Below are 12,212 nucleotides of genomic sequence, written 5' to 3' on the forward strand. Positions count from 1 at the left end.
GTTGTGGCGGCGCCGTCTTCTCTGAGCCCGGCGTCCCTGCCCCCGCCCCAGGGCGCCCCCCGTGCCTGCCCCTACGCCCCACGCACCCAGGGCGCGGGCCAGGCGGAGGGGAAAGTTGGCGAGCGCGCGGCGCCCGCGGGGGAAAGCGTTAATGGGCGGCCGGGTGGGAGCAGCGCGCTCGCTCGCCCACGTCACGCCGGTGCGGGCTCGGCTGACGACCGCGGCGCCTGGGGACGCCGGCGCGCTCCGCTCGCCAGGTGCTCCGCCTGGAAATGTCTCCATTAGTTGTCGCCTGCTCCCCGCCGGAGCGCGCGCGCCGAGCGGCCGCGCAGAGCCCTCGCGGGCGGCCGGTAGTGGCCGGGCGCCACCGCAGGTAGGCGAGGTCCCCGCCGTCCGCCCCCGCCCCGGGGCTCCGAGACCCCTCCCCCCTTCCGGGGAGGCGGAGGCTCCGCGCGGCCGCCGAGGGGCGCGGGCGGCGGCGACTGCGGCGACTCCCCGGTGCGTCCCGGGCTGCGCGCTGCTCCCCGCGGCCCCGGCGCCCGAGCGGCGCGGGCGGGCGCGTCCCCAGCGCAGGTAGGGAGTGGGCTCGGCCGCACAAACTTTGCGGGGATCGCTCCTGCGCCGGAGGGCACAAAGTTTGCCGCCTGCCGCTGGGGTCTCCAGAGGCGGCCGCGTTCGCTGCAAGTTGCGGAAACGGGGTGCGGGGGAGGCGCGGGGCGCGGGGGGCCGACGCGGGGCAGCCGGGCCTGCCCCGGGACGCCCCGACCGCGCGCCTTTCCCGCTCGGGCGGCGCCCTGCGGGCGGGCGGCGGGGGCGCGGCGGGAGAGCCGGAGCGAAACGGTGGGGGGCGAGGGGGGGGGGCAGGCGGTTCGGGAGCAGGATTCCGCGCGCCTGCCTGCAGCTCGCCCGCCTCACTTCGCGTGAGACCCGGAGGACCGGCCGCGAAGGAGTGACCCGCCGACCTCGGCGCCAGCGACATCCAGAACGCCTTTCAGCGCCACACCCCGCCCGGGTGTCCGCAAGCAGTGGGCGGGCACCGGCGCCCCGAGGGCTGGCCCTCGCCCGGCTCCGCGCGCTCCAGCCTCCGCCCTCTGCCTGAGGTCAACTTCGTCGGGCTGGAGCGAGCCCCCGGAGGCTCTCGGTGCGGAGGACGGGGTGGCCCCGGGGGACGACTCGGGGAACCGCGGGGAGCGCCTGGCCTCTGCGGGGCTCGGGAGCGAAGCCCCACGGGGAGCGGGGCGGGGTGGAACGTTAGGGCGCGGCCTACCTCCCAGAGGCCCTCAGCGGCCTACAGCACCCCCCCCCCCCCCCCGGCCCCGGGGCGAAGAGGGCGACCCGTAAGCCTCTAACGTTGGACGCTAACCATCCATCCTCAGGCCCCCTGGCCCTGGGCTCCTTCAGCACTCAACAGGCTGGGGGGGGCACCTCTCCCGAGCTGAGCCGCTGCTCGGTCCCCGGGGAGCCTCTCGGGGGTGTATTTAGAACCGAGGGTCCCTCGAGGGACTTGGGTTCAGCATGCGCGTCTATGCAGGAGCATTTAGCTGCTGGTAGCTGAGATGCCGACCCTCCCGTTCTGCCCGCTCTGGGAGGGAAACCCCGGGGCCTCAGCTCAAGGCTCAGCCTTTCGGGAAAGGGCACTCGGAGAGTTATTCCGGCGTTTGCTACGGGACAAAGATAACCCAGAAAGTATCTCGGTTGCAGGAGCCGGCCTCAGCCCGGCGCAGGGTGTCAGCGAGATGCCGGGGTGTGCGCCAGTCTGGAGACAGGCCTGGCCAGCCCTGCATCCAGCATCGGGTCGCGGGGCCTGGGTGAGCCGGGGCAAGGTCGCCAGGCTCCTCACAACAGCACCGAGCTTCCCCAGACAGGGTGGCCGCCAGGGTGCGGCAGGCCTGGAGCCGGCGGGAAGCGGAGGAAGCGGAGGCCTTGGAAAGTAGTCGGTGAGCTTGATTTCTGGATTAGGAGTCCAGGTTGCCTGGGAGAACCGGGCCAGCGGGTGGGGACTGGGGGCGTCTTTTTACGACCCAGGCTGGAAAGGGAAACGTTGCAGTGATGGTCAAAGGAAGCCCTTGACCCCCCTGAGGCCTCCACTGAGGGGCTGTGCCCTCCAGGGCTCCGGGCTCCGAAGGCGGCTCACAAGATGAATGTTGGCGTGTTCAGGGGGCGCCGTTCCTGAGAGCTGTGGCCCGGGTGAGGAAGGGCAGGGCACAGGCCTGGGTGTGCTGCCCGGCAAGCCAGAGCGCGGTGGCTCGGTGCCGCTGGGACCTGGGCGGTGGCTGTCCTCCCCCTGCCAGCCGAGGGCTCACAATCGCTGGGGTTGGGCCTTGGGAGTGGGGTGAGGACAAGGGGCTGAAGGCATCTTTGCCCCGGATTGCTGCTCCCGGAGCCCCCTCGGCCACCCGTGGCTCGGGCCCCTCCGTTGCCCAAACCTCATTACCAGGAGAGAGCGAGCTGTTTGTAAACAATAAATAATGGAAAGTAGGAGGATGTTCAGAAAAGCCACAGCAGAAGCCAGGAAAACTGGAAGGAGTTGGGAGGAGGGGGCGTGGGGGAGGGGAGGAGCAGAGGAGGAAGAGGGAGAGCGACTGAGAGATTCATTTCTGCCCCAGAAGCCCCGGTGGCTAGTTTCTTATTATTTACAGGAAGGTGATATTAGCAATTCAGGTGAGAAAGAAATAAACACGGCCGCCACGAGATCAATACAGAATTCAGAAACAATTATTAATGTCATTTGACTCGTGTTCTTTATATATCTCTCCCGGCTACAGACGCTTAAACTGTCTGAATAATTTGCATGGGGCGGCTATTCATTATTTCCGATGATTTTCCTTCGCAAGCAGCTCGGACGTGGCCGGCTGTGGTTCAGCGCGATCGGAGAGCTCGTATTTTCATCTGTAAATTAAAGCAATTACGCAGCAGATATTATATGATGCGTACTGTGGTCTCCAGACAGTCATCAATCACCTTCAACCGAGCTGTCAGAGCGGGCAGATTTCGTTTCTGGGAGGCAGGTTTGCAGCTGGGGAGAGGGCGAGAACGTCATCATTAATTAGAGGGTGACCCTGGGGCGATTCACAGGTCTGAACCCAGGAATCTTTCCGAGCAAGTCTGCACAGCGCCGCCGCGCACAGCTCCCCTCCCGGCCGGCCGACCGCGGGAGGCCGAGCGGGGCAGAGCGGCAGGGGCGAGCCGGGAGGTCCCCGGAGGGCGGCTGCGTAAAAGGCGGGGAGCGAGTTCGGGGTGCCGGGGCGCCCGTTTGCAGCCTGCGTGCTGGCCTCCGCTTTGCATTCGAGCTGGGTCCCGGGACCGGGACCCGATGGAAAGTCCTGGAGAGGGCGCACGGCTGTCCTCCAGCCCCCAGACTGCCCCGAACGCCCCGGGCCCAGAGCTATGCAAAACGGGCAGGGGAAGGCGTCCCGGCGCTCCCTCCCCTGCACCTAACCCGGAGGGGCGCCGGGCGGAGCAAGCACATCGGGAGGGGCCCCGGAGCAGGGCGGCGGAAACCTACTCTCCGGAGCGCGCAGGGCTGTCTGGCAGTCCCGGGTTCAGCCGCGAGGGGCAGGGGGAGGCTGGGAGGGCGGCCGCGGAAGGGGGTGGAGGAGGAAAGGGAGGGCCGCTCGCTGTGCAGGAACTCACAGGACCGGGGGTGGGACGCGCGGGGGCGGGACGCGCGGGGGTGGGACGCGCGGGGGCGGGGGGGGCGTTCCCGGAGGACAGGCTGGCGGGCACACGCAGAGCCCCGCGGCAACTGGACCACCGAGGCCCGGAGTGGATGGCTCTGGGGGAGGCCTCGGTGGATGGCTCTGGGGAGGACGTGGGACCCACACACCTGAGAGCAGGTTGCCCTTCGGACGCGCACACTGGCAGCCGCATCTGGTTCTGGAACTCCCCGCCCCGGAGCAGGGTTCGAACCGGCGGGAGGCCGAGCGGAGAGCCAGTTAAACAATAGTCGGGGTCGCGCGCCGGCCTGCGGAGCGGCCCTCCTGCACCTGCCGCTGAGCGGGGCGCGGAGGCCCGGCCGCCTGCGCCCGCGCCCGGCTAATTTTAACTGTTGATTACATCTTCAGTGGAGACTCGCTCGTGTGTCCCTTCACACGTCTCATTTGTAATTGAGACTAATGATTACAGTGGGGCGGGCAGGCGCAGGTGCTCATTAATTAATTTCTAATTAAAAGTGCTTCCCATCCTCGGTGACTAAGGAGAAACGGCATTCGTGGGGGCGATATTGACTCCACGGACGGAATTCATTTGTCAGAGCCTGTTGTGGCCTCTTCGCCCCGCGCGGCGCCCCCGCCCCGCAGCCCCGCAGCCCCGCAGCCCCGCAGCCCCGCAGCCCGGCCGCCGCCAGTGACCCGCACGTCTGCGGCCCGGCCGAGCTGCGCGGCGTGGGCTGACGTCAGCGCCCCCCCGCTGAAAGCCAAGCACATTTGACTTGACGGGTTCGCGCAACTCGCTGTTTTTTTTTCCCCCCTTTTTTGCAAAATATGTATTTGTGTCGCCGCTGCGAGGCGGGCTGGTCCCAGAGCCCCCTCGAGGCTCGGGAACGTGAGGCTAAAAGGCTCGGTGCGGCCGCCGCGGCTCACTTTCCCACCGGGTTAGAAAAGTTTGCCGGGCGCGTGGATGAATTAACCCGCTCTTCCGCTTCGCCCTCCCAGCGCCTAGGAGCCGGCGGCCCCGGAGCAGTGGCCGCGCCACGCGGGCGACCACGCGCAAGACCCCGCCGGCCCCGCCATGTCCTACCCGCAGTTTGGATACCCCTATTCCTCCGCACCCCAGGTAAGGGGGCCCCGCGAGGGTGCGGGGAACGCGGCCGGACACGCCGGCTGGCAGGCTGTCCAGCGACCCGGGGTCGCTTCCCAGAGAGCAGGGCCTGTGCCAGGCGCTCCTTGCACCCAGCCCCGGGGAGGGCAGGGGCGCCGAGAGACTCTGACGTGCGGGCCCCCCCTTGTCTCCCGCTTTCTTTGACCCTCACCATCACCCCAGGAGAGACGTCGTGGCACAGGAGGGCGTGCGTGGCCTTGGGACACCCCCCCCCCACACACACACACCCTCACACCCGGGGTGCGTGTGAAAACTCCGGGGCCTGGTAGGGCTGCCCCCCCCCCCCGTGGCTGGAGGAGGCCCGGCCAAGCGCACTCGCGGCAGGAGGGAACGCGCGGCGTGGACGGCAGTACGCCCCGGGCAGTGGGGCAGGGTGCCCTGGGCGGCGCGCCCCCCTCAGCCCCGGGCGCCGGCCCTTCCTCGCGGCCCCTCTCTCCCCCAGTTCCTGATGACCACCAACTCCCTGAGCACGTGCTGCGAGTCCGGCGGCCGCACGCTGGCCGACTCGGGGCCCGCCGCCTCGGCCCAGGCGCCCGTCTACTGCCCGGTCTACGAGAGCCGGCTGCTGGCCACCGCGCGCCACGAGCTCAACTCGGCCGCGGCGCTTGGGGTGTACGGGGGCCCGTACGGCGGCTCGCAGGGCTACGGCAACTACGTGACCTACGGCTCGGAGGCGTCCGCCTTCTACTCGCTGGTAAGGGGAGGGGATTGTCTGAAGCCTTCCTCCGCCACGCCACGCCACGCCACGCCCCTGCCCCCGATTTGCCCAGCCCACCTCCCAGGGAGCCCGAGGCGCGGGCGCAAGTGCCCAGGACCCCACGCTGCAGGGGGAGCCTCCTGGCCGGGTTCCTCCCAGCACCGCCCGCCCCCAGAGCTCGAGCTCGGCGCCCGCCCCTTGTCCCGCGCTTTCCTCCTCTGAGCTCCCTACCTTCACTCCTCCCGGTCTCCCTCCCCCTCCCTCCCAGTGCCCCACCGCTTGGCCCTCCCCTGCTTCCTTCCCCCTCCTCCCCCCAGCTCGTCTCCCCCCTCGCTCCTGCTTCCTCCCTGCGGTCGGTCGGTCCTCTTCTTGGGTCCGGGTCCTCCCTCCTGCTGTCTCCCAACCCCCACCTGTCTCCTCTGTCCCCCTCTTCCTCCAACCTCATTCTTCTCTCTCCTACCCCCCGACCCCCCCCCCCCAATTCTGCGCGTCCTCTCTCCCCATCTTGAGGCTTCTTTGCTCCCTGACCCCAAGAGAGAGTCCAGGGGTGGGGGTGGCTTATGAGGCTGCCCAGGGGTCTGTGCAAAGCGTGCAGGAGCCAAGGGGCCTGGGGGGCTGGGGTTGAGCTGGGTCGCCTCCCGGAAGCTGCGACCCCAGGCGCGTGGGATCCTACAGAATGGCTTCGACTCCAAGGACGCGCCGGGATCTGCGCATGCGGGCCTCGCGCCTGCTGCGGCCGCCGCCTACTACCCCTACGAGCCGGCGCTGGGCCAGTACCCCTACGACAGGTGAGGGACCGGCGGACAGAATCCCTCCTCACTGCCCCCGCCCGGGCCCCTGCGCTCCATTCAGTCATCAAACTCCGCACCACCAGCCCCATGCCCCCTGTGAATCTTTGGGCGGCTAGGGGAGGGATTTCGGGTCAGGTTTCAGCTGACCTTGCGTTAGTCCGAGCCCCGCCTCCTTGGCCAGCCTTGCCCCACTGGGCAAATGCGTCCCCAGCCTCTCCCTCTCGCTCCCTTCGCTGTCTGGACCCTCACAGCCCTGGCTGCACTGTGGTTCTGGGCGGCTGTCAAGTCTCCCTGCCCAGGCTTCAGACGCCTCCCTCTGCCCAAGAGCCCAGCCCACCTTTCCCTTTGGTGGGAACCAGAAGGGAGAGTCCAGTCTGCTCATCCAGAGACGCGTGGCCCATCTTGGGGGGAGGAGGGTGACAATTATAAATTTAACTGCAGGAAGTCCACATAGGCCGTCGGGACGCTTTCTCCCCACGGACACTAATGACCACCCCTGCGCAGGGCTGTTATAGAGTCGGGTTCACATTTCTGTGGTTCGGGGATCAAAAGGGTAGGCGAGGGGCCCCATAAAGTAACCTGAAGAAACAGATGTCTGTGTAGGGTGACAGAGACCTGGCCAGGCCTTGAGCCCGCATTCCACTCCGGCTAGGAAGGAGCCCAGGCTCCCTGTAAGTTGAATCAAATATAAACATCTTGGGCCACAAAAGGCTGTGCCTGTGGGCCGTGGCGAGGAACCAGGGCCTGGGTTTGACCCAGGTCTTACCACCATAAACACACTCCCACGACGGGGACTGAAAGCCTGCCTGGGCCTTGGCCCGCCGCCCCCGACGCAAGGGTCTCGGCCCAGCGCCCCATTGCCCAGCCTGTCTCCAGGTACGGGACCATGGACAGCGGCACGCGGCGGAAGAACGCCACGCGCGAGACCACCAGCACGCTCAAGGCCTGGCTGCAGGAGCACCGCAAGAACCCGTACCCCACCAAGGGCGAGAAGATCATGCTGGCCATCATCACCAAGATGACCCTCACGCAGGTGTCCACCTGGTTCGCCAACGCGCGCCGGCGCCTCAAGAAGGAGAACAAGATGACGTGGCCCCCGAGGAACAAATGCGCGGATGAGAAGCGACCCTACGCGGAGGGCGAGGAGGAAGAAGGGGGCGAAGAGGAAGCCAGGGAGGAGCCCCTCAAGAGCACCAAGAATGAAGGTGGGTGGGACCTGCAATGCTAAGGCTGGGGCACCGAGGCCCGGGACTCCCTGTGCCTTCTTCTTGGGTTCTGGGACCTCTGAAGACATTGAACCTGGGGTAGTAAGAGCAAACTGTCAGGGCACGGGCAACAAATGAAATGAGCTGACCCCTGGGGGCCCTGACCTGGGGGCCTGCGGGAGTAACTGGGAACAGGCTTAAAGAAATCCAAAATAGGGCTTAAAACAATAGACACACTCCCCCTCCGCCCTCCCCCCCACCCATTGATTTGAGCAGGAAATCGCTAGGCTTCTTTGTTACCACTTGGGGTTCTGGAGCAGGTGGGAGGTACAGGTGCTTCTCCTAGCTTGGGGGCGGGGGTCGGGCCCATAACTATGCAGCAGAGCTAGGAAGGAAGAGTGAGGTCCAGATTAGCGCCTTCCTCTCTTCCTGCACTGGCCCCTCTTTCTACCCCGCGCAGAGACGGTGGGCAAAGGGGAGAAGGATCTAGAACTCACAGACTTGGAGGATTTCGACCCGCTGGAGGCGGAGCCCCCTGAGTGCGAGCTGAAACCGCCCTTCCAGCCCCTGGACGGCGGTCTGGAGCGCATCCCCGCCGCGCCTGACGGTCCGAGCGCCCCGGGAAAGGAGGCTTCCGGCACCCTCCGGATGCCCCTGGCCGCCGGTGGCGCGGCCGCCCTGGACCAGGACCTGGAGAGGGCCAGAAGCTGCCTCCGGAGCGGGGCGGCTGCGCCCGAGCAGCAGCCTGGCGCTGGGGGCGGCTCGCAGGCCTGCGAGGCCAAGCTGGGCTTCGCGCCGGCTGGGGCGACGGCGGGCCTCGAGGCCAAGCCGCGCATCTGGTCGCTGGCTCACACGGCCACCGCGGCCGCCACAGCCCTGAGCCAGACTGAGTTCCCCTCGTGCATGCTGAAGCGCCAAGGCTCCGCTGCCCCAGCGGCCGCCTCCTTGGCTCCTGCGTCGTCCTCGCCTGCGGCCCCGGCCCCCACGGGTGCCCTGGACAGGCACCAGGACTCCCCGGTAACCAGTCTCAGAAACTGGGTGGATGGGGTCTTTCACGACCCTATCCTCAGGCACAGCACTTTGAACCAGGCCTGGGCCACCGCCAAGGGCGCCCTCCTGGACCCAGGACCGCTGGGACGCTCTCTGGGGGCAGGTGCCAACGTGCTGACGACGCCCCTGGCGCGCGCTTTCCCGCCCGCCGCGCCCCACGACGCCCCGACCGCAGGCTCAGCCAAGGAGCTGCTGGCGGCGCCCAAGGCCGGGGGCAAGCCCTTTTGCGCCTAACGGGCCCCGCCCCGCGCGGAGGAGGAGCAAACGGGGAGCCGGCCTGCTGCGCGTCGCAGACTCTGTTTCTCCGGAGTTTCCAAAGCAGGACGGGAGCGCGTCCAAGTGCAGGCAGCCCACCCGCCGTGGGGGGACCGGCCGAACTCGGCCCTCCCGGCCACAGACCCCGCCTGCACAGGCATTGGTCCGGGCCGTTTCCGACCTCCGCCCCGGGGCCCCAGCCGGGTAGGGACGCTCCCAGAGCAGAAGGGAGCCGCCCCGGAGCCTAAAGTTTACGTCCCAAAGTTTACACGGACCAGACATTTCAGCTCTGAGGCTTAGTTTTGCTGCCTCCTCCCGGGTTTGAGGCATCCTTGCTCCTTCCGAAGACCCCTCAGCCTGCTGACCCGCGTTGTCCTCAGCACATCGTCCAGCAACCGCACTCCCACCTGTTTACACTGTTGCACACTCGTAACTCGATAAAATTACGTTTTTTTACGTGTATGTTCACACCAATAATTGCCTGCTTCAGAGGCTGATATAACAAACCAATAAAGCGAGTGATGGTGTTTGCATTGCAAAATGAACACGCTTCACACCCAGGGGGTTGAGGTCTTGCCCAGGAAAGGTGCTAATCGCCCAGGGGAGGAGGGGGCGGCGGCCTGCCCAGTGCCCCGCGAAGTGTCCCCGCAGAGCCCAGACGTCCTGCTTCAAAGCCCCGTTTATAGCAACGGTTACGGGAACTTCCAGGAATTTCGGAGTCTGTGGGAGAAGTGCACAGGCCCTAAACTTCAAACTCTCCCCCGTTACCACACTCCACAATGCTGAGAAAGTGGGGGTTTCCCTTGCAAGATTAGAGTAACTTTTAAACTTGCTAAATTCCCTGGAACTGGGGGGGGGGGGAGCCGGGGGGGGGGGGCGTGGACTGCGTTCCGACGGTCCTGAGCCGAAGTGACGCGGCCTTCCCGCCCCCGGCCCCGCCTCCCCTCCCTCCCGGGACCCGCCGCCCCGCCCGCGCTCCGAAAGCCCGGGGCCGAGCCCCGGGGGTGGGGGGGGGGGGGCGAGCGCTTAGTCGGCTGAGGATAGAAGGCGGGTCTGGGAGTGGAGGCCCCGGGGCGGGGGCGGGGGGCGAGCCCCGCCTGGCCCCGGTTCCCGCGCGCTTCCAGCCCTGGGTTCCCGCTTCCCTCCGGCCCCCACCCCCACCCCCACCCCCGCGGAGCCCGGCCCGCACCTCCGAGCCCAGGAAGCTCTCGGGGCGCTCCCTCCGATGGCGCGGGCCCCTGGAGGGCGGCGGGGAGCGCTGCGCTCTGCACTCGGGGTCCCCTCGCCGGCCAGCGCTCGGCTGCGGGGGCCTCGTCGCAGTCCCAGGCGTCCCGAGGAAGGACGGATCGGCAAGTCGGCGAACCTGCCGGGGGGGGGGGGGGGGGGGGGCGGGGGGCCTTGGAGGCGCCCGCGAGGCGGGGTCCCTCCCTGAGAGGGTTGGGACTGGACAGGGGCCCGCCCCCGCGGGGTCCCGGGCCGCCGGGGAGCCGCTCCGGGGCGGGCCTCGAGCGCTGGCGGCCAGAGGCCGGTGTCGGGGTCCGCGCCCCAGAGCGACCGGACCTCGACCCCCGGCCCCTGAGAGAAGGGGGCGGTCCCGGACCCCGGTGGCCGGGCGGGCGCCGCGCCCCAGGCCTGTCCGGGCCGCGCGGTAATTGGATTGTATCCGCGCGCTGTCACCGTATTGACTTTCGCTCCCGTGGATGATATCATCGGGACTCGGAGGCTCGCCGCTGATGCGCCTGTCAAAGGCTGGGCGGGGGCCCCCGGCCCGGCGAGCGAGCATCAGCCAAGATAATTTGAAGTGAAATTTTCATTTTGACAGTAAACCCCTCAATTTCTAAAGGCTCCGCGCTCCGAGAGCTCGCTGGCAGGGGGAGGCTTTGCAGAAAGCCCACGTCTTAGACTGAAAAGGGCAAAAGAACTCGAATTAGTTGTAATAGATAAAAGGGCAAAAATAAAGAGTCAAGGGTACTTGACAGTAATAGCGAAAGTGGAGTCTCGGGGGAGACGCGTTGCGGCCGCGGCTGGGGCGCCAGGAATTTTAATGCGGCCGAGGGCGGCTGCCCCCGCGCCCCCACCCCAGCCCCAGACAAAGCCAGACATTTTCAGCAAAAATGAGGCTTCGCTGACGCAGGCGGCGCGGCGGGCGGGGTAGGGGCTGTGGGGGCCGCGGGGCCCGGGCCCCGGTGCGGGTGGCAGGGGCTGTGGGGGCCGCGGCCGGGTCTGGACCCCCGCCCCCCCCTCCGATCCCCCCCGCAGCCAGTCCGGGGGGGGGGCCCAGAGGGCTCCCGCTGCCGACCACGCCTTGGCCCTGGAGACCTCACACTCTGGGCAGGGTCTGTGGCGCAGGAAGCCCGGCCGGTCCCCGCAGACTGGAGGTCAGAATCCCGCACCGCAGGAGCCCCCAGACCTTGGTGGCGCCCACTGGAAGAGACTTGTTTGATTAATCTGCAAAATTGTGGGGATAAAGACATCAGGTGGGGGCGGGGAGTGAGCCGCGTACACACACACACCCCCCCCCCACCAGGGGCTGTCCATTGGACCTCCCCCTTACCTTTGGGGGCAATGCTCTGGAAGGCTGGCCGTAGGCACCCTTGCCCCCAAGTGGCCTGTGTGCCCCGGGGTGGGGGTCAGGAGGCGGATCCCCTCAGTGAGGGGGAGGGGACGGGACGCCGCCGGGGTGGGGAGGGTGGAGACGCGGATTTTAAGGGTCCGTGGTGCTGGGGAGAAAGGTCGTGGTGGGGGGGCGGGGCCCCGCTTCCCTCCCGGGAGGCTGTCAGGGCAGCGGCGCTGGGGACCGCGCTCCCAGCCACTCAGGCGTGGCCAATTCAGACACACCAAGGAAGGGCTGCTAAATTAACGGCGCTCTTTACATAGCGCCCAAATAAAACTGTAATCAGCGGCGCGTTACTTTTCATTAAGCGAGTCTGACAGCAGCATATCCAGACCCGACAGGGAAATATACGGCGGCGGCCGCCCGGTCTAAGATAATTCCTTAAGCTCCATTAACAACTCTTAGCCGCGGGAAATGGGCTCCCGGAAAACGTCTCCAAATCTAAGAGCTTTATCGACCCTCAAACCGCCGCTGATGCCTCCATTTCTTTTTTTTTTTTCTCTTTCTACACCCCCCCCCCTTTTTTTTTTTTAACATAAGGGAGACTCGTCCAGCGAGGTAATAGAGTTTGACACGACACCTTCTTAACTAGAGAGAGAGGCAGGGACACCAGCCCTTAAATGATATTTAAAAGGCAACCAATTAAGATTTAAAGTGATGGTCTCCTGAGACTGCCCGATTCATGCCCCCCACCTCTCCCCGGGCCTGCCTGCCCGCCCCTCCGTCTCTCTCCCTCTCCCCGGCCGACCCGCCGGGTGTTCCCCTCTCCATTCTGTCTGTGT

The 12,212-nt window shown here is 67.0% G+C and overlaps 1 protein-coding gene and 1 long non-coding RNA gene across 7 annotated transcripts; one reads left to right on the top strand and one right to left on the bottom strand.

Annotated features, from left to right (window-relative positions):
- Positions 1-509: 509 nt before the first annotated feature.
- Positions 510-9,357, top strand: IRX4 (iroquois homeobox 4). Of its 6 annotated transcripts, XM_045442879.1 has the most exons (7): positions 852-1,141; positions 1,702-1,937; positions 4,653-4,773; positions 5,261-5,512; positions 6,161-6,303; positions 7,183-7,511; positions 7,972-9,357. In XM_045442879.1, exons 3-7 carry the CDS (start codon positions 4,729-4,731, stop codon positions 8,793-8,795), a joined length of 1,593 nt encoding a protein of 530 aa, XP_045298835.1. In that variant the 5' UTR covers positions 852-1,141; positions 1,702-1,937; positions 4,653-4,728; the 3' UTR covers positions 8,796-9,357. The 6 variants fall into 6 exon arrangements, with proteins under 6 accessions (XP_045298843.1, XP_045298835.1, XP_045298853.1 ...); XM_045442887.1 differs by lacking the exons at positions 852-1,141; positions 1,702-1,937 and adding an exon at positions 510-573; XM_045442897.1 differs by lacking the exon at positions 1,702-1,937.
- On the bottom strand, positions 2,723-4,322 carry LOC123579235. The gene is made up of 2 exons (XR_006702690.1): positions 3,827-4,322; positions 2,723-3,016 (listed from the first exon to the last, which is right to left on the bottom strand). It is a non-coding gene; the product is annotated as an uncharacterized LOC123579235 (long non-coding RNA).
- Positions 9,358-12,212: the final 2,855 nt, after the last annotated feature.

Source organism: Leopardus geoffroyi, chromosome A1 (genome assembly GCF_018350155.1).
Source record: "Leopardus geoffroyi isolate Oge1 chromosome A1, O.geoffroyi_Oge1_pat1.0, whole genome shotgun sequence".
Lineage (NCBI taxonomy): Eukaryota > Metazoa > Chordata > Mammalia > Carnivora > Felidae > Leopardus > Leopardus geoffroyi.